Source organism: Chelonoidis abingdonii, chromosome 10 (assembly GCF_003597395.2).
Source record: "Chelonoidis abingdonii isolate Lonesome George chromosome 10, CheloAbing_2.0, whole genome shotgun sequence".
Taxonomy (NCBI): domain Eukaryota; kingdom Metazoa; phylum Chordata; order Testudines; family Testudinidae; genus Chelonoidis; species Chelonoidis abingdonii.
Window position 1 is genome coordinate 71432157 of NC_133778.1, and position 27778 is coordinate 71459934.

General features: G+C 44.2%; 1 protein-coding gene across 2 annotated transcripts in view; it reads right to left on the reverse strand.

The window, feature by feature from the left end:
* Nucleotides 1-1431: 1431 nt before the first annotated feature.
* Nucleotides 1432-27778, reverse strand: part of SLC15A2 (solute carrier family 15 member 2) — a 59130-nt gene continuing 32783 nt past the window's right edge. For both annotated transcript variants that reach the window (XM_032763641.2, XM_032763640.2), the window contains 13 exons: nt 27608-27697; nt 27119-27163; nt 24748-24780; nt 23145-23233; nt 21056-21137; nt 19149-19274; nt 17899-18063; nt 14749-14795; nt 11324-11434; nt 9810-9903; nt 5324-5470; nt 3455-3559; nt 1432-2405 (listed from right to left, as the gene is read on the reverse strand). In XM_032763641.2, the coding sequence (XP_032619532.1) occupies nt 2229-2405; nt 3455-3559; nt 5324-5470; nt 9810-9903; nt 11324-11434; nt 14749-14795; nt 17899-18063; nt 19149-19274; nt 21056-21137; nt 23145-23233; nt 24748-24780; nt 27119-27163; nt 27608-27697 (1311 nt within the window). In that variant the 3' untranslated portion in view covers nt 1432-2228. The remainder of the gene's footprint in view (nt 2406-3454; nt 3560-5323; nt 5471-9809; nt 9904-11323; nt 11435-14748; nt 14796-17898; nt 18064-19148; nt 19275-21055; nt 21138-23144; nt 23234-24747; nt 24781-27118; nt 27164-27607; nt 27698-27778) is intronic.

Consider the following 27778-nt stretch of genomic DNA (forward strand, 5'->3'; position numbering starts at 1 on the left):
CCAGAGCAATCAGGCTACAGCAGGGGGGCAGATAGGATGCTACCCAAGCCAGCGGCACCTACTTCTCGGAGCCCGGTCCAGAAGCCAGCCACTGCTCTCTGTCAGGTGTCAGCAGCTGAGCACAGAGCAGCCCTTCCATGTGGCTCCACGCACAGCTCTTGCTCTTCCCGCCCCACCAGTGGTGGAGGCTGGTTACTGTGGCCAACCAGACTTTTAGTATCCAGTCAGCTGTGTTGACCGGATGCTGCCAGATTCCCTTTTCGACCGGACACCCGGTAATCCTACATATTCTTTGAGTAGCAAGCAGCTTGCAAGGCAGCTGGGCACCAGCAGAGGCCACCATGTGTTGGGATGATGCCAAATTGGTGTGGCCATATTGAATGAAAGGTGTGAAAACATGACTTGACATGACTGAACTGTGAAAGAGTTCACTGAGCATCAGGCAGATGGCAGAGGTGAAACTGACTGCCTCCATGCTGCGTGGATGATCAACACTGATCTTTGAGTCAGCAAATATGTCCATTTGAAAGCAAACAACACGTGTAGAACATCCTGAGTGGAGCATGGGCTCACCGGGGCATCTTGACCCTGTTGAAGGACATCATGCATGGGGCTGAAGTGAATTACTGATAAAGGAGCGAATGTGGGGTAATGTTCAGTTGGCACCATGCTGAAGTATCCTCCTAAAAATACTAATTGGGTAAAAATTAGTAACCACACGCCCACTGGGCATGCTTTTAAGACATGTGACTCCTTTGAGGAAAAAGAGTATAAAAATCAAGCAAATTAAATTACTGTTGGGATTCCTTAATTAACACTTAAAGAAGCAACGCTGTTAGACAGAGTAGCCAAAACTCTGCTCCATAGGCTCGAGTAGGATTGTGACCAGAGGGGTGTCAAGGCAGCCGAGCCTTTGCCTCGAGGGAATCCGAGACAGACCAGAGGGCTGAGAAGAACAGACCTGGAAGGAAGAAGCCATCCATAAAATTGGTAGCCACCTTCTCTGTTTGCCAAGCAGGAACTGCATGAGGCTAGTGCAGGGCCTGTTTGTGTATGTTTGTGAAAGAGACTCGTTAAGGGGAATGTATAGCTCTGAATGTCTAACATAGGAGTTAGGTGCTTGATCTAACCCTTTACCGCTTGTGTAATTCCTTCTCAATAAACTGCTGTGCATTGAAAAGAATTACTGTGGACCTTTCTCACTGGTATGACAGTAATCTGCTGCACCGCGGCAACACTCCATTTCAGTGGCAGTAGTGCCCCCTGTTGTCAACACCACGCACATGGCAGAAATAGGCGGCTGGGCCAATAGTGTCTACCACTTCCCTTCCGGAGGCAGTCAGCTGTGGGGGCTGAGATGGAAGAAAGCTGTTCCCCAGTGCACTCTTTCCCATAACTCTTTGCACCCGACTGGCTAATGGGTGGCACCCGCATGTTCAAATAACTTTATTGGTATGCACAGCATTAACATACGGCGAAGCACAAGAGGCATCTATTTTAAAAAACTGTATGCAAAATATCATCTATTTTTAAAGTTTCATACATTCTGGGTTGTGACCCATGGGTTGAGAAACGCTGGATTGGACAGACAGATGGCAGTGTGCACATCTTGTAGGGTAGTTTCTGGGGGACATTTTGTCCTGCAACATTTCATTGCCCATTATTACATGTGGATCCGGAGGTAGAAACCATAAATCAAGACCCCTTGTAATATGTAACAATGGAAGCAAAATGCCCAGAAAAAAAATCACATGATGAAATCTTCCATGATTATACATAACTCTTCCCAACCTTACTGATGACACGGAAACCTCCTACCAATCATTCCACCAAATTGTTCTTCCGTAAATTCCATCCTGTTCTTCCAAATGCTTACATAAATCAGCGGTGTTGTCTCAAAGTCCAGTGTACGTGCTTCCCTCTGCTGCTAAATATATATTTAAAGCCAAGTCACAGAAAATAATTTCCTGGCTATAAAGGGTGGGCAGATTTAAAATTACATTGTATTTATTTGTAATAGTGCCTTAAATCCTAGGGGAGCTTTCCCAGGCAGTTTTATACAAATTTTCAGACCCCTTGTTTGGAGAAAAGGGGAATTTTTTCCAGTTTAGCAGAAAGATACATTTTGAGTGAGAGGCCAGAATGCAAAAAACCCCATCCCCATTCCCAAACCTCCTTCCTCTTAATGTGCTGTTTAAAAAAAGCAACCAGCCCAACCCACAGTCACGTTATAGCTCCGTTTTCTGGGGAACGAGGCTAATCACGTTTCCATTACTGGGCATCTCTTTCTCGTCTTCTTTTTTTGTTAGGTCTTCGGGATCCACGCTAACGTAGAAATATCCCATGATGGAGAAAATGATACACACGGCAAAGAGGAGGCAAGCGAACAAGACAAACTCAGCCCACTGGAGAAGAAAAAGAACAACTCTGAGGACTCTGTGCCTAACACGAAGGGCATCACACTTCATTTTAAAGTGGCTCCTTAAAAACAGTACCTTGACTTCCCAGGAGTGCTCATGGTGGAAGTCGTGAGTGACTTTTCTTGTAAGCCACTTAGAAGCCTGCCTTACATATACCATGCTAATTATAAACAGATGGATTATAGATCAAACTAATTGGACCGATCGAATTAGTTTAATTAGGGCTTCTCCTCAGAATCCAGTCTGAGTGTGCCCTATCTGCTTCCCCCCTTTTCAATGGATGGGAATACACTCTAACAGCTTATGGGCTAGGCAAAAATCTATTCTGTTCCTGTGTATTTGAATTTAGTGTTAAATTTTAACTTAAATCAACCCCAGCCAGAACCTTTTCTGCAAGACCCCCAGAATACGGACAGTTTGCAGAAAACCATATCCAAATCCAACCCGGACTGATTCAGACCAACAGGGACAGCTAACCCTTGGGGACTAGTGGGGCTCAGCCTGACCAATAATGACACAGATGTGTTGTGTGACGGGTGTTCTGAAGGTTGCAGTACCCTTTGCTGCCACTAGAGATCTCCTGGTGGAGCTAGAGATAGCTGCACAAACCCGAGAGGCTGCAGGATGCTTGGCTGCCTCCAGTGGAGTACAGACAGCCAAGGCAAAAGACAGGGATTAACAGACTTCTGGGAGGCTACTGCAGCTTAGGCCCACAGAGGCAGGGTATATACCACATTCCGCACATGGTCCCTGCTGCCTCTGCTCCAGCAACACCACTTGATCTGAGCACCAGCCGCTACTGAACAATTAAATAACAGTGCAGCCTCAGCCCGTCTCCAATTTGGACTGCCTGATTTGCGGGGGTGCAGAGAACACCTTGCTCCCGCTGCGGCCAATGAGGCTGCTGAGTGCTTGGAAAGAAAATAATTAGGCCCTAAATCTACCAAATGCTTTACTAGCAGAGAGCCGGTCTTGGGATTCTGCCAATGTCATGACCTCGGTTCAAACGCGGTCAGTAATATTCAAAGCCATACCTGCTCCAGCAGCGCTGCTTGGGCAACAATGAGCACAATGACATTTCCAAAGGCCACGGTGAGCAGCCAGCCTGCCTGGAGCACTGATTTCATGCTGACGGGAGCCTGAAAATAACAACGCATAGGCCTGATAAGTGGGTTTTCCTCGGTTTTCGTGTTCAGCTGCTTTCCTTCCCTCTTATTTCCTGCCTTACAGGTGTGTGGAGGGGTGGGTGCTCTACAGAGAGAAACAGGACTGATGTGGGAGGAATTTTCTTCTCTACCATGGCGACTTTCTGCCTGGCCCATGGCTGCAAGGTGATTACCAAGGGGCTGCACACTTAATTGTCCCCCATTCCTCCAAGCAGAGCCACAACTCTGGTCTAACACAGCGCCTGGGTCACGAGCACAGGGGCTTTCCAGGATGTGTGTAGATTGGGTCCAGGATGGGGTGTGCCAGGATAAAGGAGACATGTCTGGGACAGACCTGTGCCCCTGCTAGCCCCACTGCTGCAAGCCCCATAGATTCATACATTTTAAGGCCAGAAATGATCATCTAGTCTGACCCCCTGCATAGCACAGGCTGGCCATAGAATTCAACCCAATCAATTCAACCTCTCTAGCCCAATACCTTGTGGTTGGATCAGAGCTGAAAGAGACCCAGTCATGACTAAAAGTCTCCCAACTGATGGAGAATTTACCACATCCCTTCATAAACTGTCCCAATGGTTAATTATCTTCACAGTTAAAAATGTGTACCATATTCCCAGTATAACTTTGTCTAACTTCAACATCCAGATGAATGGATCTTGTTATGCCCTTGTCTGCTAGATTAGCCCTCTTGTAGCAGATACCTTCTCTCCATATAAGCACCTAGTGACCATGCTCAAGTCGCCTCTTCCCTTCTCTTCACTAAGCTTCTCTGAGCTCCTTTAGTCTCTCATTGCAAGACAAGTTTTCTTGTAGCTCTTTCTTGAACCCTCTTAAAATTTACAACATCCTTTTTAATTTGGGGACACTAAACTGGGCTCCAATGCTGTACACAGAGACTAGGTAGGTATATCTTCTTATTCCTCCTCAGTATTCCACTATTTCTACATCCAAGGACCACCCCCATTTCTCTAGTGAGAATCCAACTGAAAAGACAGGAAAGAGTTAAATAGTAAGCTTTTAGAGCCCAAATTTCCCTTGCATTACACCTGTGTAACCCCAATAATGGCATGAGGTGTGCACAGCTGTAAATGCAATGGGCTTACATATGAGTAGCAGCAAGGGATCATTTGACTTCTAGATAACAGGGTCAAATTATCTGCTAGTGTCCACTGGAGTCAGTAGAGCTGCACCAACTTGCACCAGCAGTGAACAGAGTCATTCATGTTACATTTTGGCTGCTGTCTCTATAAAATATGCATAAAAATGAGAAGAAGAAAATCATCTTGGGGGAAACTGATGCTATGGCATTTGGGTCCTTCCCCTTGAAAAGTGACTGACCCAAATTCCGCTTGTTGTTTCAGTCCTGACTTGATGGGAGGTTACCTGAGTATAGTTTAGAGCAGAATTTGGAACATCTACATTAACCATTTCCCCAAGTCTGCCTCACAGTCCCAATTTCTTATAACTGCAACCCAGTAATATTTTGCCCTCCTAAAGCATCCTTCTTCCAAGGGTATCAAGGCACTTTCAACGCTTGACTGAATTTAGCTTCACATCCCTTCTGTGAGATACACACATCACTATCCCCATTTTAAACTGAAGCACAGAGATGTTACCATAAAGTGTCATGCCCAAGGCTCTGTTACAACTCAGTGGCAGAGGCAGGAATAGAAGAAGAAAAAAAGAGTCAAGACTAATGGATTCTAAACTACAAACCATCAATTCCAAGTACAATACCTGAGAATAAGAGAATGCTAATCCCGTAACGGAGAACATCACTTCCCCGGCTGATATTAACAGGTACTGTGGCAATTGCCAAGCAATATGGACATTGTTGGCCATGATATCTTCTGTCTTCCATGCTTCAGTAGTGTTTGCAGAAGTCTAAGTGAGAAAATAAAAAGTCACATTGATTAGCTGCTGAAGTGTGAGATCTATATTACATTGGCTTCCATGCAGAATTTACCAAAAACGGGTTTTCCTTTAAAGATTGAAGCAAAATCCTGCCCTTCAATTCACTAGGTGGATCTGAACTGTGCTCTTCCTCTCTGCTAGCAAAATTCTGGGCAAGTCAGGAGTGCAAGATACCGGAATCACGATCCGCTGCACAGATCCAAGAGAGGATTATTGTTCTAAACCTCTGCCAGACGGACCCATATGGTTTATTGTATATTCATTTACAATGCTTTTATTTTATTTTTCTAGATTTCAGTAAAATCTGCTCCAATTCAGAGAGAGAAAAATTTGAGTGGTAGCCAAGAAAACACTGGGCTACACTGACTTAAAGTCAACAGCAAACTCTCCTTTCAGGAAGGATATTATGTAGAACAGAAATGTGCAGAAGATGCACTTAATCACCCTAAAGGGAGGCAAATCAAGAGAGTGTATTTAGAAAGCTAAAAGGGGGGAGAAGAATTTCTGTGCTCACTAGACCCCAAAGAAATATCACTAACCCCTAAAAATAACTGGAGATTGATGAAAGCCAGATGGAGACACCGTCCCTAGCGATTTACATCTTACAGTCAACCACACTAACATGCCATACATGGCGTGTAGTTCATTTATTTATGCAGCACCCATCACAGGGGATCTGAGTGCTGTACAATTCGTAGTAATAATTAGAACTGAGCTGGGCCTAGAGAGAAATGGCCACTGAGCCTACAGAAAAAAAAAATTGCCCAGAGGGGAACAGATGGTAAAATGGAGAGGTCAGGAAGGTCAAAGATGACCTCAGACAGATGGGAAGGCCTTGCACGGAGCCTTAAGAGACAGCCACAGCAGGACTGTGGTCAGCGATAGAGTTCGATAGATGGAGCCCCTGAACTGAGCATCCCCTGCCTCATCCTTGTCCGCTTGGAGACAGAGCAATAGAGATGAATGTGGACAGCCCAGAAAGGACAGCGTATGAGTGACAATCATTCAAGTACCTTGGAGAACAATTCTTGAGGGCCTCATATACCATGAGCACAACCATGAGCTGAATCCATTGTCCAACCTGGTACTGCTGCAAGGTGTTACTCATTCCCTCATTCTGATAGGAAGGAGCAAACAGTGGGGCCAGATTCCAAAGCCTCCACTTGGTCATGACTCAAGCTAAACTCCCTTTTGAAGAAACTGAGTGAGAATGCCAGGCTTTGTCCCAATTGGTTAGGTCATGACTGGCCATCTCTCCAGCCACCTGTGGCTTCCCTCAATACCCATCTACTTGAAGAGCTGCTGAAACTCTTGGGGCTAGTTCGTTATTTTTATGCATTAGTACAATATTGGCCAATCACTGTGGGGATAAACAAAAGTGAAATGAACATCCTTGATTTTCAGTGTCCAAGCTGAAAGAAATGCTGCACACAAAAAAATAAATAAGGAAAGAGCATAAACAAGCAAAGGGCTTGGGAGACTCTTGCATTTTTAGTATTAAAGGGGGTGATCTTAGTAATGTAGGTCAAGAACTGTCTTTGTTTATAGCACATGAGTTTTGTATTAGTGGCCCCTTACCGATGGAGGGCAAAAATAGGAAGTAAACAAAAAATAGCCACATTGATTTATGTTCTGTGCCATAGGCTTGTGGGAATACATGGAAACAATTGGTCTTTGTGTGCAAAGGGGTGCAATCTCTTTTGCCAAATAAGAAAGCCCCTAAATGCACATTTTAAAAATAAAAGTAAGTGTGTGGGACGGGTTAAGGGCTCCCCTGAGTCCTCACCAGCCCCAACTTCAAATTGTTTATGTCCCCTCTACCACCACTCATAGAATACAAGGGGTCTTTAAGCAAAACAAACAAACCAACAACAACAACAAAAAAGACTTTTTCTCAGGGGAAGGATCACTTGATGATCACCTGTTCTGTTCATTCCCTCTTGGGCACCTGGCATCGGCCACTGTCGGAACACAGGACACTGGGCTAGATGGACCTTTGGTCTGATCCAGTATGGTCATTCTTATGCTCTCTTTTCCTTATGAGATGGGAATCCAGATGAAAGCAAAGGAAGGCACAGGTGGCAGTCTTAAGCAGTCTTTCACAAGTCAGCCCTTTGGGCTTGGGCTTTCAGCAGGGCTATTGCCTTTAATTAAAAGTCTACATCCAGTCCCTCCTCTTGGGACATTCTGCTCTACAGCTGGTCCATGCAGTTCCAGGAACAGTGAGACCAGCACCTGTGTTCCTCTTGGCTGATCTCTCTCCGTGGTCAGCAGTCTTTGACTCTTCAGTGCCCCCTTCCTGTGGCAGGTTTTTCCTTTTTAAACTCCCCCCTCCCCTCCCCTCCCCTGCAGGCAGAGCTAGCTTTACAGGTATGTGCACCTCATTAGTGCTGAACAAGCCCAGAAGAGTTCATGAGTCTCCTCTCCATCGGAGGGGGGGAGGTGCCCTGCACAGTATGGCTAATTTCAGTTCAGTAGCCTCAGTCTAGGAAGAGCAAAATCTACCCTAAAAATAATGGGCTGGGCCTGAGCTACTGCTAGCCAGTGTCCCTCCATTCAAGTCAATGCAGCTGCACCAGTTTACACGGCTGATGATCTGGTCCAATATATCATAATAAATCTGTGTCTACTTAGGGCTACGCCGATGTTACTCTTCTACATAGCACTGACAATAGGAATAGAATCCAAATTCTCGTGCCTCCAAAACACAGACTTCTACCATTTAAAATGAAGGAGAAACACCATTAGCGTCAGGGCCTATGATACATAGCTGAATCTGAGCAGTCCTAATTCCATCCAGCAGAGGGCAGCATTATGCATATATCTGAGTCAGCTCATTCCAACGATTATTTACACTATAAAACGACTTTTACGTAATCACAATCACACTTACTGATAACATGAGTTGCAGAGATAAGAAAAACATCCCTTCGCAGAGGATAAACAAATTGGCCAAGATCCATTTGCTGATTTGTAGAACCGGACTGAGGTTGTTAAGGTAACCAAAATTGTAAAAGTTATCTGAGCAAAAAGATACCGTGCAAATGATGCTACTTATTGCATAAACTTTGGAATGCTTATAGTTCAGAGATAGACTTAAGAGTATATTCTCAAGGACTGGATGAGTGTGATTCCTGATAGCATTTATGGGTTAGCTACATAAATCCTTGTTCATAAAGATGACAGCGTATGTCTATTCCCTTTAGAATTCTACACCCCATTCTAGCCACAGCTGGTTATTTTGTGGTTGCAGTTTTTTCTTTAGATGGTTGGGCTTTCCAGACATGGACAGATCCCATTAGTTATCCAAAAGGGAGACTTTATTACCTGGGAGTAGTTAACGGCACTTTGCTATCCGAATCACAAGCCTGTGGTCAGAGACAGAGAGGACAGCTGAGCAATGTTTTCCTGTCAGACCTGGTTTATCTGTATGACTGTGCACTGGAAAGGCTTAAATAGTAACTGATCTGATCACATTTATATACTTAGCCTTTGCCAACCAGAACAGAACAGAAGATTTGAGCAAGGGCATCAGTTAAAAGGATTTGACCGTACATGGCTCAGAAGGTGCTCAAACCCCAGCAAGGGGTGTTTTATTAATGAAATCCTTCCTTTCCATTGCTCTAAACCAGCTAAGAATAAAGGGTTTCCTTGGTTACAGCCCAAATTTACTACATTGACCCCAACTGAGGACTGGAAGGACAGAGCAAGGTCTTTCCAATCTTACTCACCGTTTTGTACCCTAACCCCATCTAAAATCCTCAAAACATGTCATATTGGCCTAGAAATTGGTAGTTTAGGTCTGGGGACATGGTAGAATGTTTCTGCAAAGTGATGTGGCCAAGGGGTTTCTGTTAGGACAGTATTTCAGTGACCACATATAGACAAGACCAGAATGCCTCATTCAAAAGATGGTGTTTCCAGCAGCACAGCAGCCCACTAGTACTTGCTGGGTCAGTATTAACTCAGTGCAAACAATGTTGCTTAGTGGAATTGCCAAGAGCAATTCGTGGATCACATGGTTTTCCTTAGAGGGTTCCCATCCAATGTACTTGCCAGGCCTTACCCCTTATCTGACAAGATGACAGATTGTGGTGGGATGGCTGCAGGCTGCATTAATTCACACGGGTGGGTACCAAAAATCTTCCTCAGGCTCCCATTGACCCACATGTAATTCATGCCTTTAAATGGCCACTCCCCCATTCCTACCAGGGCAAAGGAACAGTCGCCAGTGGAAGAGCAAGAGCAGTGACAGATACGGGCTGAATGCAGCATGGAAACAATATGTTAAAATAAAAGCGTAACTTACTTTAGTTATAACAATGGTGTACGATGCTCCGAAGTCAAGCAGGCCTAGATCCAGGGTGACTTCCGTAGCTTCAGTTTTGCACTGTACATTGTATCTTGATACAAGGACAAAGTACAGTATTTGCTGGTTAGTTTCATAGACAAAGAGCACAGAACAGAGCCATTAAAAATACTCCTGAAGTGGACTAGGGGGATTGAATAGACTACAGTTGTAGTCATATAAATCTCCATGGGCTGCTCTAGAGTTTTTCCTATTGCTTTGAGTTCCCTTCCTTTCAGGACTACTTTGTGAGTATTGGTTAAATTCAGCTTATGGTACATTAAATTCCTGGCGTTTTTTAATGATTTCTGCTTCTATCTGGCACTGATCTCCTAATTTCCTGAGTTTATTTTTCTTCAAAATTAAATCCCGCTCCTTCAAGGTTTGTGGACCAAACACTTCAGAAGGGCCCATAGAGTCTTCAGCTCTCTTAAGAAAATGAGCTCTACACCTCCACAATCTAGTTAACCATTTGCTTTCAAAAGAACAGGACTTGCCTTCAGATGTGTTCGTCTTGCTGTGGACAAGTGAGATTTCCATTCAGATGCATAGGGGCTGGATGCAGTTACCAGAGTGGCAGCTGAATCTCAGCAATAAAGTTCTTGGGCAGGGGTGCATAGGAAGGGGGGAGTTGTGCAAACTTTTTTTGAACCTAACATGTGTTAGAGTGATGGGCACCTTAGAAATACCAGCGTATTCAGTTCAGACAGTTCTGCCAAACCTGAAGCCCAGCAGAGACAGGCTGAAATACCAGTGTGGCTTCGCCCAAGCCCCAGCCATACAAATGGCTATGGTGCCGACATCTCAGTGCTGATTATAGCTTGAGCCCCACAGAGAATCACGCTTGTTATCATCCCTTCAGCAGGGGCACCGTGCAGCTCTCCCGTCATCCTGTTTAACAGATAACCATCCCTACAATTCCCCTACCTCTAGCAAATCACACACCAGTTCTGGATGCCTTGCCCATTCTCTCCTGCATTTCCCAGACGACACGGAATAAGAATTTGGGGCAAGTCGGAGAAAGTCACACACTGTATTTTTGACACATTCCAAGGGGTTTGCTTGACTTGGCCCTTACAATAGCTAAAGTAAGATATTGGGCCAAACTGCTACATCTTTACTTGGGTAATGGAAATCCAAATCATGGATTTCAGAATTTGCCCCCTTCACTGTATCTTAATCATCTATCCCAAGCAGTAACAGCCTTGGAGAAAGAGCTAGTCTTGGCATTGACCAGACGCTGAATTAATCTGACTATAGATCACAGAAAGGGACCTTGATCTGCTGGACACCCCATGGAGTAACAACTCTGCTTCCCTCCAAGTCTATCCAAATGGGACGTGTCTGCTTTTACAAATGTAGTGAGCAAACTGGGAGATGGTGCTCAAGGATCTTTGTATCAGCCCGAGAGAAGCCCCACCTAGAGGGGGCAATGAACTCCAGATGTAGGCTTTAGCTGAGTTAAGGAATCTTACTTTCCCCTCTCTAACGTTGTGTATTTTGAAACACTGTAGTTCTTATTAACACTGATGATCTCCTCTCTGCCAATGGTGACGTTGACATCTTGGTCCAAAGCATTAATGAACCTGCAAGGAAGCCATATTTTATTATGGTGTCATATGAATCTGGAGAAATACAGCACCAGATATTTTACATGAGCCTCTCAGTCTCTCCTAATGCACTTTTTACCTTTTAATTGTTATGGCCTGCCAGATACCAACATTTAAGCCTGGGCTGTTGCCCACCTATTCATTCTACGATTACTGGTTCCCACCCTCATATAATTTAACCCCTTATTTCCCCCAGAGTTGACTGCCACCGCACCCCCTTTCTCCCCTATGAACTGACTGTTAGAACTCGCAGGCAATCTCTGTGGGGCCACTCCAAGAGGAGATTTGACCTCTTCCAAGGAAACTAGGTCTTACCTGCACAGTGTAGCTGTACTGGCAAGTCGACATGCAATTCATACTGGCAGTGCATTTGCCGGGATAGCTTATACCAGTTCCGAGTGAAATAAGTTTCACTAGCAAAAGGATTTTTTTGCCAGTATAACTGTGTTTACACTAGTGTTTGTGCTTGCATTTTGATGTTGGTCAGGGGTGTGATTTTTTTTTTTCACACTCCTAACAGACACGGCTATTTCAGCAAAACATTTAAGTGCAGATCAGGCCTAAATATTAGAGCTGGTTATAATTTTTTTAAAACAAAAAATGTTTTTTTCATCTACATGGAAGTTTCTATAGAAATGTCTTTTTCGACACAACATTTTGGATTGTTCATTGAAAAATCAATGTTGTTTCAGTTCCCAAAAACGGAAAAAATTTAGGTGGTCAGGAGAAAAGTCTCAGTAAAAGCAAAAATGTTTGCTCAATCAGTTGAAATTTTTCAGTTGCCAACAACTGAAAAAAAAAATTAAACTGTCTTATTGGCCAAAAAACAATCAAACCAAATGTTTTCAGTGAAAACCCAAAAATTTTGAAGAAAAGAACTCAAGGAAAACTGAAAACCTTTTTCATTTTGTCAGAATTTTCCCCAGGAAAATAAAAAACTTCCTGATCAGCTCTACTAAGCATGTCTCACTGTGATGTTCAGTCACTACTGACAGTGGTTATGAAAGTGCTTCTAGATTCAGCTAACCAATAAGGCAATGAATGATACATTCTACTGGGGCTGTGCACCAAGCTATCTGGCCATTAGTAACGTATGCCTTCAGCAGAGACGTTCTTCTTCATACCTTCCTTCCAAGAGGGACTTGCACTGCAGAGTTTGAAATCAGTACCCTCTTTTACAGTACTCGGTGCTGCTTCTGCAGCAGCCTGGTCACAAGGGACAGGCCAGGCAAGGCTGGCTCCAGTGTTTTTGCTGCCCCAAGCGGCGAAAAAAAAAGAAAAAAGCTGAGATTGGTGGCACTTTGGTGGCATCTCTACCGCTGCCACTTCTTCAGCAACAATTCGGCGGCAGGTCCTTCCCTCCGAGAGGGACTGAGGGACCCGCTGCCGAATTTCCGCCGAAGAGCCGGATGTGCCACCCCTGTCTGTTGGCCGCCCCAAGCACCTGTTTGCTGCGCTGGTGCCTGGAGCTGGCCCTGAGGCCAGGGCAGGCCTGGGACTGAGCATTCTGGAGACGAGAGGAAGGAAGCAGGAGGAAAGGGGGTGCAGCAGAGGCAGATCAGCATGTGACAGACTGTCAGTATCCTGTAATGTACTGAACAAATCTTATGGATTTAAGTTAAACCTTATTGAATCAGGGTTAACACCTTTGGAGTATGCAGTATTAAAAATGCCATTGTGTATGTGTTGTTGTGACATTGTATGTACCTTCTCAAGTAGGGAGTGGGGAGGCTAATGAACCTTCTCCATTATCAACCCTTAGATGTCACCTCTGTGGGGAGAAATGCACATACTCATTCAAACTGGATTCTCCAGAGACCAACCAGAGTTTAGATACACTCAGGCCCTTCTTCCTGATCCAGCACATGACCAAAACCCCTGGTCCTTGGCAGGCCCCAGTCTTTAAGGGAAGATTGGGAGGACTTGACCTACAAGGAGCTCCTAAGATTGTGTGCTTGTTCTGATCTGAAGCTCTGATGAACTTGTAACCACAAGGATGCCCCTCAGTAGGAGCGCCACCAGCTTTTTTGCCACCCTAGGTGGCAGAAGGTCCCGCCCCCGAAATGGTGCCCCCGACAGAGGCGGCAGAAGGTCTGGCTGCCGCAGTCACTGCCCCCCAAATGTTAGCACCTTAAGCGACTGTCTAGGTTGCCTAATGGGTTGCACCGGCCCTACCCCTTGGGCGAGGTATGAAAAGACTGCACTTGCCAGAACCCACATGAGAGCTGGGATGAACTCTGGGAAGCTTATTAACCTGCATGGAGGATCTTTCATGGTTTTTAATGTTTTCTCTGTACTGCTTTCACCTGAGGAACAAAGGCTGGCTTAGAAAGAGCTGTGGGGTGACATATCTGTAGCAATTATGCTGCTATCCATCTCTGAAGAGAAAAAAAGCAGGTATCCTAGGACAACTGTCTGGCCTGGGCATACGCTGGTCAGAAGGGAGAGAGGAGTGTCTCCACGCAAGAGAGGCAACAGCTGGGGATCTGGAAACTGAGCGTGGGAGCCCTAGCTGTACCATAGAGAAGAAATACCCTTACCTGGGACACAGCACTTCTGTACAACTCCACCAAGGGCGCAAGTTAGGTCAACCATGTGCCAGGGGGCAAAACAGGCTGCCTCCCATTAACCTCAGTGCCATCCCAGCAGCGGTGTTGGCACTGAATCCATCCCTGGGGGCCTGATTCTCTGCTGCCTGACACCTTGTATAATCCTTTACACCTGAGCAACATGGAGGTCAAACCTTGCCATCGCTTGGAATGGAGAATTCTGGTTTGATAGCTGTAGACAGATGCCCGCAAGGGTCAATGACTGCACAAGGTGAAGGAGAGGGGAGAATCAGGCCTGAGGTGGGTTGAGATGAATGATCATCATGGGTTGGGAAATTTCCAGAGCAGCAATGACGGGCCCAGTTAGCTGGTGCAGTTTTCCAGCCTGCTTGCTCCTGGTGCTGTCAGATCAGGAGCAATAGAGGACTATAGTGTCCTCCTCCTTCAAAGTGACAAGAAAGCAGTTGTTTTCTTGATGTGTTTTTTTTTTGTTTTTTTTTTGCCATCTCATTTCTGAACTTCTTAGGAGGTGACTGCTAGTAATACCTAATTCTGCCTGGCAAGTGTGATGGGAATTTTACAGCTCACCAGGGACTGAGCCAAAGCGGCTGACACCTGAAGCCTCCTTCCACTCAGGAATATTGATTGGATTCAAACTCTGGCTGAGAAGGGCATCCAAGTTCCATTATTTCCAAACCCCATTAGATAGCACCATACAATCAACCCAAAAGCAATTCCCACCTGACAGCAGTCTGTCCCTTTTCTGGTTTTGTTTCCATGTCAGCAATCTAGAAATAAATCAAATAAATAATTACTATGGTTGCCTTTCAAAGGAGGTGCAGGGAAAAATGTAGAAATCAGGGGAATTAGGAACCTGATCCAAAGCCCACTGAAGTCAATGGGAATCTGTAATAGGCTTTGATTCAGGCCCTAGGGACGAAATCCTGACCCCCCTGAAGTCAATGGCCAAATTGCCGTTGATTCCAATGGGGGCAGGATTAATAGATTTTCAGGCTAGAGGGGACCATTAGATCATCTAGTCTGACCTGCTGAGTAAAGCAGGCCATAAAATTTCACGCAATTACCCCTGTATTGAGTCCAATAACTTATGTTTGACACAAGCACATCTTCCAGAAAGGTGTCCGGTCTTGGTCTGAAGATATCAAGAGATGGAGAACCCACTACTTCCTTTGATAGTTTCTTCCCAATGACTAATCACCCTCACTGTTAAAAGTCTGTGCCTTATTTCTAATTCAGATTTGTCCGGCTTTAACTTCTTGCCATTGGTTCTTGTTATGCCTCGTGTTATGCCTTTCTTCACTAGATGAAAGATTGCATTCGTATCCAGTGTTTTCTCCCTGTGAAAGTGCTTATATACTGTAATCCAGCCACCTCTTCATCTTCATTTGGATACGCCGAACAGGTGGAGCTTGTTAAGTCTCTCACTATAAGGCATTTTCTCCAGCCCTCGAATCATTGTTGTGACTCTTCATTTAATCATCATTTTATGATCACTCTATGCAGCTCTTTGTTAGGACCCCCAAAGGGGACACATGGAGGGTACGCAAATACATCCTGGAGATGAGAAGCGTAGCAGCAATTCTAAGATTAATTATATTCTCTCTTTTTATTTGAGGAAGGCCAACTGTGTTCAGGGCTGGGAAAAACAGGAAAACACGGTCCCTACCCAAAGGGGTAATAAAATCATACGGACAGATCCTCAGCCAGTGTAGCTCCATTGATGTTCTGTGGTCATTGAAGTCAGTGGAGCTATACCAATTTACACCAGCCAAGGATGTGGCCCATACCATGCACAAGGTGATCAAAATATGGGTTTATCTCAAAGTAGTGCAAACGTTTTACATTCCCCACCACCGCACACACTTCTTTCCCTAGATTAGACTGAGTTTCTCAGGGCAAGGACCTTGTCTTCTGACATGCCTATAAAATGCCTATGATGTTTTTGGTGCTGTCTGCTGCTCTATACAGAATAAACAGTCATAATGGATAGTAAACACATGTATAATACATAACAGCAGCATTTATTTAAATGGTGGCTATATGGGAAATAACGTCACCTTTTAGTGAGGCAGGCCAGTTAAATTATTATTGGCTGTAATCAATGCACCCTAGAGCTGTTTATTTCTTTATCTACAGTTCAGGGGCTCCAAAGATGGGAGAACATCACAGAAAGCTTCTCCAGGCTGGCTCTTACAAGGAAAGCACCACAGACCTGTGTCAGCAATGGGCAAACCCAGCAGTGCCTCACGACGGTGAGATATGTCCTGCTCTCAGTGGCAGCAGTACAGTTCCACTGACATTATAGAGTGTAGCCAGTGAGAAAGCTGGCACATTGCCTGCAGTGTAAATGAGAGTATCATTTGGACCCCAGGCTTTAGAAAAATAAGGGTCAGCTACAGCTCTAAAGCGTGAAATCTGCACCTGCCCCTCCTGTATTCCTAGGCAGGTGAAACGGATGGAGGGGTGACTCTCTCTGAGTGCAAACCCTGCCTCCTGGGTCCTGCCATTGGGGCACAGGGCAGGTATGAATTCCAACTGAGGCTGCATAGCAGCCCTGTCGACTGGGTTTATCTCAAAGTAGTGCCTAGGTGATGAGTTCACAGTCAGCTTTGCCTGGCTCCTCCCATGTTTCTCTTGAATTTGTGGCTGTCTTGGATAACTCCAGGCTCCAAGGCACAGTGTAGGGCTTGCAGCAAAGGTGCCAACCTGGCCCTAAAATTTACAAGCGATGCTGAGGAGCATTGAATCCTGGCACATTCAGAGCTGCTCTCGAAGCTCTTCCGAGCACATGCCCGCAAGCCAACATAGTACTACTTCATTCTTTTAAGGGAGAAGATGACAAGAGTTTCGTGCTGCCAACTCTTGTGATTTTATCCTGAGCCTTGGGTATCTGATGTTTTTTCTTAAAGCCCCAGCTTCTGGAATCAAGAGATCTCATGAGAGTTGCAGATTTGGGTTTTTTTTTAAAAAGCGAGTTTCTAGTCCTCACGATTGTGGAGAAAAGCTTGAGAATGGGACTCGAATGCAGCCCAAAGGCTCCAAAACCCAGAAAGACCAAGAAAATGAACTTCAGATACAAACTGATTGTTTTTTATAATCTCCTGAGCTTTCAGCCAATCTTGTGATTTTGAGCATTCAAATTCGCGGTTTTCAAATGCGTGGAGCTAGCAACACAGAGTGACAAGGCTGAGGAATCCCAGGAGGAAGCATGTTTCAACATGAGGTCAGATTCCAATCACATTTACCCCTTGGTCAAATTTGGAGTACCTCCATTCACTTCAATGGCGTTTCTTTGGCTTCATGTAGGTGATCAGAATCTGGCTCATAGTGTCCAACATACATCTCCAAGGCCATTGCAGCAATTCCCGAAACTGCACACCAAGCTGGCTCTGCTGCCGGCGCAGAGAGAAGCTAGCGTAATCATTTGTTCTGTTCAGTAAAATGAATGGCTCTTCTGTGTGTTTTTAGTAGACTTGTAATGACTAAACCTACAAAAACATTCCACTGACGTTTTCATTCTATGCCTGGCCCCAGAGTCTCTTTTTAACGTCATTGCTGTATAGAAGCTCAGATGCTCAGCTTCCCTATCTTCTGCTGCCCTGCTGCCTGGCAGGCACTATTCCACTCTCTTGCTGCAGCATTCACCAGTTTAAACAGTGCCCAGTAACGATGATGCCATAAAATCTGCTAGTTCGTTAATCACCAGCAGAACTGAGCACAGATTCAATGCTGCTAACTGCGAAGTCAAGTTTACAGCGTCTGAGAGCAATTAGACTCTGCAACTGAGCGAATCAATTAATGAACGCATTACCCACTGTATCATCTCAGCCATTGAATTAATACTGTATTTACACTTCAGTCTTCACTTACTAAGTGGCTTGATAGGCTTCCCTCTGACTTGTAGACAATTAAGCTGTATACTGATTTTTCCTGCACAGTGTGGTAAAAAGTGGACACCGATCCTTGGGACTGCAGCTCAAAGTCAAGGTTTTGTTGTGCTCCATTCAACATTAATTTTGAATACTTAGCTGGGTCCTGCAAAAAGAAAACAGGCTCTGTTACATATTGTCTTCATAAGAGAAAAGATCAAGTTCCTCCTGGGGAACTGCAATCCCATTCTGGATTCCAGGAAAGTTGTAGAGACAGATTAATAGGGAGGGGGGTTAAGGTTAGCTGAAAGCATCCCAGCCTTTCTTGGTAAATGACCTATGTGCTTGATGCTAGTCTACCCAGAGCTCAGAGCGACTCCTCCAGGTTTAATGCTACCCACTGCTCAGGGCATTCTCTCTGTGCTTGCTGCTACTGCAGCAGGACAGATCTTCCACTGGGCTTGTTGTGCCACTCAACAAACTCTATAGCTACAAAAGAAGATTATGGACAGTCAGTGGCCAATGCGTTACCATGCTGAACACCTAACGAGGCTGGCATCCAATGTACTTGGGATCCTGAAAGGAGAGAGAACTAAGCTGCCAGGTTCAAGTTTAAGTAAACCCCCATCCCTCCTTTTCTTTTATTCTTTCCAGGTAAATACATTTAAAATCTAAAATTCAAATCCCAGCAGTGACATTTGATTTACTTCTAAGCAATGAGAGGTGCAGACTGAATGTGGTTTTTTTTTCTTCCTCCTGCACATGTTCATCCTGGGACAATTATCCTTTATTCCTAGTTATAGGTGAACACAATTAGCCATCTGTTCATCTTCTGCTTAAATGCAACTCAGAAATCTCTGTTTAAATTTTGCCACCAAAGGCACAGTGCTCTGTCTCCAGAAGGCACTCCTTCCAGGCAGGGCTGGCTCAGGGAGTGAAAGGTAACAGCTTTCTGAGTCTCTAAACATATAGGAGTGTGAATGCTTCCTCTTGCAAGTGGGAGCCACAGGGCCCCATCTGCTGAGATGACATCTGAGCTTTCTGTGAATTAGGAAGTCTATGTAGGAAGTATTCAATTCAGGAGAATACAAATTTGGCCTAATATTTGCTGCATACATTATTTGAGGTGCCATTACACTCCTACCGCCACTGTTTAAGGGCTTCATCTAAGGCCATGGATGACACTGGAAAGAATCTCTTTGGTTTCAATGGACTTTGCATCAGGCCCTTAATCCCAAAATATGTTCTTACCTGAAAAGCCCCAGTGGGTTGCTGAAATAGGTCTTGGCCTTGGATTTTCACATGAACACTGTCATTTGCCAGATTCAGAACCTGAATGAAACTTTCTTTTGGAACAGGCGAGGGCAAACTGGTTTCCTGATTAAAACAAAATGCTTTAAGTGCTAGTTTTACCCTTTATTATAGCTGCTTAATACCACTCAGTTCCTAGCTGTAATATTTTGCCTCTGCAGTGAGGATGCTGTTGGGTGCTGCACTGTGAGACAGCTGATTGTAACTCTGATTTGGGAAGAGCTTACTTGGTAGGAACCTCACTGCCTGATCTACCATTCTTTGGAAAGGTGGTCTTCACACCCACCCCTATCAAATACACCAGAGACGATGTGTAGCTGGGATACTTTTCCTGGAGAGTTGGCCCAAGCTGATTTTTACATTGTACATTTCCCAAGTGCAGAGGTTTAATTGAATAGTGTATTACCATGTTAGATAGCGATACAATTACAGTGATGTCCATGGGTAGGGTTTTCGAATGCACTCAGCATCAATCTAACTCTGTTCCCATTGACGTCAACAAGTATAACTCCCATTAACTTCAAATAGGAGCAGAATCAGGCATGCTGAGCACTGTGTCTCTACGTCTATAAGAGATATTTCTAGCTTACATATACAATCCCAATATCAAAGGGCTATTTATACATGTCTTTATCTATTGACAGAGAGGCAGAGAAACAAACAAACATACATGTACTTAGATCCTTATTGGAAATAATTTGCTAGTAAGAGCTTTTCAGAAGCATCTTGCATTATTTGCACACCTAACACAAATCAGAACAGGCTGTTTTTAACCATCCCACCCTACTTTTAGTGACTGCAAAGGCTGCAGTAATGCCTGGTTGGTTCTGATTTTTTTGTCTGATGTTATAAATCACGTGTCTTTGATAGAGATTTTAATGGCAAAAACTCTCATGGGGTCTGTTTTCCACACAAGGGCGCAATGCCTCATTGGGAAATAACCACACCCTGGGACCAATGCTCAGACAGAACTCTCATTGATTTCAGTGACAGAGTTTTGCCTGGCAAAGGAGTATAGAATGGGGAGGAGAAATGAACCCACAAAATCTCATTTCAGCGAGTGGTTTCCCAGTAACTTCATGAGAGCAGCAGTAAATAAAAGCCCAATTCTATGGGCCATAGCAAGTTAGAGATTACTCTGTGTCAAATATATCTTGATCGGTTGGATCTTTTATCAGTCTCAGTGGAAGTTTTAAAAATTAATTCCTTATTAATTTTTTAAAAGGAAAAGATCAACCTATGTCTTCAAAATACCTGCCATGCTCAGCCTAGAAACAACAAATAGTAGTAACACATATGACAGACATACAGAAATTGCAAGTGATTAGAAAACATCCGGAAAATAGGACAACTGATTACAAATGACTGTAACTAAATAAGTCTGAGTACACTCAAACCCATTGTTATTGAAAGCATTATCCATGCAAACAAATCTAATCCTAATGTAATCACATGGGAAGGAACAAAACCATTCCTACTTAAATACAGGCAGGATAAAACATTAGACAGAAGACAGCATACACTACCTATTGGAATTAGCCACTAGTGTAAATTAGATGTTTGTAAAGTACACCAACAATAGACAGCACTATATACTATAAACTGATACAGATGATTGGCACATCAGAACGGCAAAGATTAGGAGGTGAGAGAGCCAGACAAGGTGATAAGTATTATTAAAAGTAACAGTGTGCTTAATTGTAAAGTATATGTTAATGAAGGAGATCAAGCTGTACAATAGTTACAAGGAGTGTTATCCAACAGACATTAATAAAATAGCCCAATGGAAGCTATGTATCTATGTGGATTTGTGTATATCGCCACATACGCAACTGCTCTGTACTTACATTTATTTTGATTTCTACAATGGCTGCAGCTGCAAACGCCAGACCTGCAAGGATCATACCTGTTGTCATTTTTCTAATAGGCCTGCAGAGTGAATGGAAGAGATTTCCTGAATCCAAGTGTAATGTAAAATGTGTAATACCATCCCTCAGAGTCAAAGATATTCCAAAGGCATGTATTAAATTGTCCAAACAGGTGCCATTGTGGATGATGGGCTGTTGAAATTGACAATCGTTTAACTTCAAACTATTCTATTATACAGTACAAGGCCAGCACTGAGGCCAATTAAAATTGATATGCCATGAAAAAAGCTCTTTGCTTGCAAGTTTCATAATATTTTGTTCCAAGCTCTTCTAGTGAGAATAGATTCTGGCATTATGTTAACTTGTAATGTTGGAAGAAGCACCACAAATGATCTATCTTCAAGTCCTTTTGGGGAAAAACAAAAAAGGTAGCAGGCTATTTAGCTCCAGACTTCAAGAACAAAAATATAGTTCACATCTTCAAAAATTCCAACCAGCTGCATTATCTGTGCTGTTATTTCTCATGCAAATACATTTAGAGTCCAATTCAGACCAGGCTTACTGTACTTGGTGTAAACCAAGAGTAACTCCCCTAGAGTTACAGGAGTGATACCAATATGGAACCAGTTAAAATGAGATCTGAAGTCAGGTCCGAGCTGAATATTTAAATTAACGTTAGACCCAAACCAAAACAACTCTGGATGCTTAGGCTGTCCAAAACCCAAATGTGGATCCATATCCAAATAATGCAAATGGCCCCAGATCCAAATTTCCTGAATGTTGGACTGTTGGACCTCCAGCTAGGAAGCCAATTTTTCAAGTCTGAGCCCGTCTCTCAGGCTCAGTAATGAAAAACACTTGTTGACTCTTTATGCTGTTGTAATAAATGAACCCATTTTGGCCCTGATCCTGCAGTAGGATCTAACAATCCAGACCCCTGCAGCCTCGTGGAGTCCTTTGGGGACCCTGCATAGCGCTAGCAGATGTAAACGTAAGACAGGGCATTGGTTTGTCAGCACCTGTGTCTTGGGGAGGGAAAAAGACTGAATTTAATTCAGAATTATTTTTAGAGGATTCTTTTTAGATACAGTATGACACTAAGATAGAGCAGAGTCTGAAGCATGGAGCTTTCTCTAGTCCCTGCTGCATGGCAGAGCTTTTAATCGGCATGTGAATTTAGGGCTCATGAGTGGAATGGACGAAGAATGGGTTATAATGTGGTTAGACGTCCAATTAGCTCTGCCAGCGTAAGGCCCTTTGAGGCGGGGTGGAGAAGCGCTGCTCCAGTGTGCGCTCCACAGGGTACCATGTCTCAGGAGGGCATAATGCTTTCTTCTCTGAGGCACGCATGGGGGAGTGTGACCATGACACTCCTCTGGAAGAGGGCGCAGCTTCTTGCCCTCTCTGCATCTTTCCAGCTCTGCTCACAAGCAACTTGTTCTCTGAGGGCCTGATCCAAAGACCACCGAAGTCAATGGAAGACTCCTGAGAGCAAGGACTGCCAATGAGTTTAGTTTCCTTCTTTCCTGGTGGGGCCAAAGTGGAGAAAGCCTCAATTAGGCCCTAAAACAAGAGGTCAATTATTTAGAGTAGTGTGAGAAGGTGCAATGAGGTGCTGTGGGATGAAATTAAGAAAGGGAGTGATGAGATTGACTGCTGGGGAAAATTCACTGTCAACAAGATCTGCTAGCGCCTGGGACATTCTGTCAAGGCTCGGGGAATCCCTGTTTCATGAGACATTTACTTTGGACTAGACAAAGCCCTACTGAACGCTCACTTGGGAACAATCCGGCACCCTCAGTAGGCAACAACCCCCTGATGTGGAACTGGAAGAGCAAATCTAATTGCTCTTTTCCCTCTGTAAAGTCCATGGACTATGTGTTAGCTTGGTGATGTTGCCAAATGCAGAACAGAAAGCTAAGTTAGTAGCAAGAATAGGTTGTGGAATGAATGTAAGCTCAGGTGTCTTGTCCACCCAATCTTGTATAAACTTATTTTGGGTGGCAGGAGAGCTGCAAAGCTGCAAAGGAATAAGAACTTGGCAGTATGCACTGCCTCAAATACTTACGTGAAATTAAATCTGCACATGTCGATCAGGGGGTAGACTCCAAAGTCAAAAATTGGGATGAAGATCAGAATCAGGAGTGGGTTCAAGAACTGCAGCACCAATGGATGGGAGAGATTAGGCAATACAAAGTGATTTACAGTAATTAAACCCATAAAGCAGAAATAATTCCATTATAGGAATGACACAAACAAACACTCAAAACCTCCCTTAAAAATATAATCATACTTTGCACTTCAATATCTTCCTCCATTTAAGGTTCACAGACATGAATATATTCATCCTTACAACACCCCTAGGAGGTGAATAAGTGTTATGAACCCAGTATTACCAATGGGGAAACTGAGGCACTACATTTTTAAAGAGCACAAAGAAATGCATTAATAACAGAGATGGGAGAATTTCCAAAGGCTCAGAGCTCTGATTAGGGAATCAACCCAATAATTCAGATGTTTAATCAACAATGATGCACAAATCTTGGGTCTTCATTACAGGGTTAGAAATCTCATGAGAACAGACTCTTTTTGTGAGATTTCCAACACAGACTGTTTCCAGTCTGCTCAGAAGTCTCATGAGAGCAACTTTTCTTCTGGGACGTCTATGTGCATGCTGCCAAATAGCAGTGGAAATACAGGGAAATGAATAATGGCTGTGGGGAACAAACATCAAGGAACGTTCAGCTTGAGTTTTGAGTGAAGATTGTTGGGAAGAGATGACTGAATTTCTCTGAAGCAGTTCAGCCACCCCTAGAGAGCACACAAGTACTGTAATCAACTGTGATTACAATGCACAGTCCTGGAGCCTTAAAATTCCACCTTCCCTGCAGAAAAGGACAGAGAATTTCTCTGTCCGGCGATGCAGAGCACAGCTCAGGCACCAGGAAGAAGGAGAGGTGGCTTGTGCCTCTTCTATGCAGGGGCTGCTGGGGGCTGGTTCCACCATCAGTGCATGTTGGAGCAGTTTAGAGGCCCACTCTAATTTGTACCCCAGCTGCAAAGACCCTAAGGAACCATTATGATGACAGAGAACAGTCAGGGAAGAGAAAAGTCGTGGCTGCACTCCCCCAAATCCCAACCCCAGCCCACACTGACATGCCCGTGACACATTTCCTGCATTGGAAATTCCTGGACCAGGGGGTGGGATAAAGCTGGCTGTGCCAGCTCTGCACTGGTTAGCAAAACCCTTTGTGCTCACCTGTATTATGCCAGCATAACATGACTGCAGCACAATCATTTGGTCTTGCCTCAGAGCAGGACGCTGGCCTAGATGACCTCTTGAGGTCCCTTCCAGCCCTACGTTCCTATGATTCTAGGAATTCCCTCTGAAGTCCCTTGTTTTACAGGCACTCACCGTTAGTCAACAGAATTCACCTGACAGGGTAGGAAATCCCCTGCAGCACAAGGGGAAGTTGTATCGCCAGAGGACTACGTTTCACCAAATACATAGCAAAATTAAGGAGTTGATCCTGCACCATTAAAGTCAGTAGGAATTTTGCCATTGTCTTTAATAAGAGCAGGACTGGGCTGTGAGTCTAGTGAGTGAAATATGAATCAGACAGACAACACATTTACCAGGACAGTGCACTTTTTCCTATGGGTTCTTTTACCTGCATTTGGTCTGGCTTAAAGACTGCTCCTCCCTGAAATAAACAGACATGCAAACTGATTAGTCAGCACAACATAATACCATGTCTATTGATAGCAATTAAGCAAACAGCCCACAATAGAGACCTGGGTAGCTGAACTGTCTTCTTGGGTTCTATATCTTTGCTTGAGTGGTGTATGCTGTGTTCTCCTTGACATTTCTCTCCTAAGGATGTGGTGTTTGAACTGATCCCTTTGTAGAAGGGACATAAATCCCTGCACAGAGGACAACTGGGGGAGATCCGATCCCTGAAAATGTTTTGCTAACACTAGAAGCTACTGCCCCAGATTTGAACAGCCCTAAACTTGGTAGGGAAAGAAGAATGGGTATTATGGAATTCAGATTGGGATCCAAATGTTGAGCTTCCCCTCTACATCCATAATGGGATGAACCAAACCTCTGCAACACAATGTTCCCAAACTCTGGGCAGCTTAAAAATATGGTTGTGGGATTGTTTTATTTAAGTCCGTTTCTGGACAATGCCGGCCATTTGGCACAACTGTAACCCACACCCACTCAACCTGGTGCTCTGGCCCCCTCTCCTGGTGGTAGAGCCCTAGTTCTAAAAGCATGAGCCTCTAATTCTGTTAGTCAAAGCTGTATCAGGATCAACTACCTGGCCATGAGGCCCCTACGCCATTGGCAGGGATAGAACACTGCACTTTGTGTGAGGGGGGAGAGGGCGCTGTACAACCTAGTACTCCAAAAATTACTCTTTGGAAATATTTTTAGGAGTGAGGGATGTGTATAAGTGCCTGAAAGGGATAGCTTGGCAGTCTCCAGAGAGGAGGAAGTATGCATTTCCCCAGCGGCAGGTGTTTCTCTGAGCACAAAGAGCAAACAGATATTTTCAGTCAGAATGACTTTCATTTTAGAGAAACGAACCCCCCCGCCAAACAAGAACAAAAGTAAAATCTCCGTGAAAGAACACAGCGTGCATTTGTCTCCTCTCTGAGAGTCTGCACTGAGCTGAGTGCAAAATGGCTGCAGGTCTCTGCAGACAGCAGAATCTGTGAAAGTCACAACTGCAAAGCTAAATATGCTGTGCCAGGGAAATATCCGCTCCTTCCATCAGTTTGTATACTGTGTGCTAATTTGGCATTAGCAAATAAGAGTCTACATATTTCAGCTCACATAGGAACAGATCAGACTTTCCTTTTTCCTGTTAATGGTCAGTCCTTACTGAAGGAGAACACTTGACTGAGAAAGCAAGAGGGATTTTACAAAGAGAAATGCCAGGAGGCCTTGAAGAAACAGTTTGCCCTTGATGTGCACAGAGGAAGTTGGACAGGTTGATACATTAGCCAAAAATCCATAGGAACCGTTGGGACAAAATGCTAAGAACAGTTTTATTTTCAGCCAGAGAGTATTTAGTAAATGAGTTCTGTCAATTCTTAGATGTTTCATTAAGATACCACTAAACACAGAGACTACAATATTTATAGCTACCAGTCACAAGGGCTGTGTGAACTTTCCTTCCAGGGAGGGAGGTATAAAACACAGAGTTGCAATCTTTTCATGCCTCTCTTGGATTAATTACCCTAACAAGTGACAAATGCCCTGGGCCCAATCTTCAAATGTGAGTGATATAACAGGACTCGCACTTTGGAGATTAAATCTGAATTTACACAAAGAAAATGGCCATTTACATGCCCAAGTACTGATCTAAGTGTCCACATGTAAGATGTGGATGGCCTATTAAGACATACATGCAGCGCTTAATTTGTGCCAGGACTTGCTGGGGCTGAGTCCCAGCACCTCTTGGTTTAGCAGTTCATAGTCCCAGCCCCTCTGGGCTTTCTGTATCAGGTGTGAAAGTAAAAAAACTGTTTGAGCTCTGGCACCTAATTGCTTGACCCCTGGCACCTCTTTCATTGCAAATTAAACGCTGCATACACATCTGCAAATGGGACCCTGTATGAAAAAATCCTTACCCAGCTGATTTACACACATTATACTTGACTGCACGCTGTTCCATTGGCAATTTACATCTTAAAAGGACTTTATGGATATTAACTAATAGATCCTCACAACATCTGCACATTTTACACCCAAAGGAGAGAAGTTAAGTGACTTGCTCAAGGTCACAGAAGTAGAATGCAGGTAGTCCTAGCTCGCAGGACTGGGCTCAGTTTACTAGGCCTCACTTCTTTCCGTAACATTTCATGATCATTATGAATTCTGGTACGTACATCTACAACATTTTTTCTAATCCATAAAAGTGCAACTCTTAAGAGGTTGTAAAGCAGCAGGTTTAACCATTGTGAACAATTAATTTAAAAAAGCCAGGGTTACTACTAGTTTTATAATCCCTAGTAATCTTAAATACTTACAAAGTCTGCATTCATTTGAGTAGCTTGCAGAGTCCATCTAGATCCCTAAGGACAAAACAGACCATTGTAAGTACCCTGGTGCGCTCTGAGGGATGGGAGAATAAGGGAACAGAGGAGAAGTGAGTGCTGGAAGGGCCTGACTTCTCCTCCCCCTCCTTCACTCATTCTCCCAGTATCTCTTCTGCTGTTTTCTCCCACCTCTGGTTCCCTTCACTCAGCCCTCTTTTTCCCCTGTTCATAAGCATGGCACCTTCTTTCCAGCCACCTCTGGCATCCACCTCATCCTCAAACCAAGCAGGAGATTGAAGGCCAGATGCCCATGAATGGCAGATGCTGCCTCATCAAGGCAAGTGGATATCTATTGGGAAGACAAGACCTCTGCTGCCCTCAATGCACTGTGATTTCCATGGAGTTACCCCAGATTTACATTGGCATGATGAATATCAGAACCTGGCACAATAACCATGTCTGTGATTTGTTATACTTTACCTGTTGATCAAAGAGAGCCCAGAACATTGGCAGTGGGATAAACAGGAAGAGAACTCGTGTCACCATTTTAATCTCCGTGATCAGTTGCTTCTATTAAGAGAAAAAAGCAGAAAGAGAAAATGAGAGTGGAACAGCTAACAGCAATTTCAGTCCCCATGTGTGAAGGTCCCT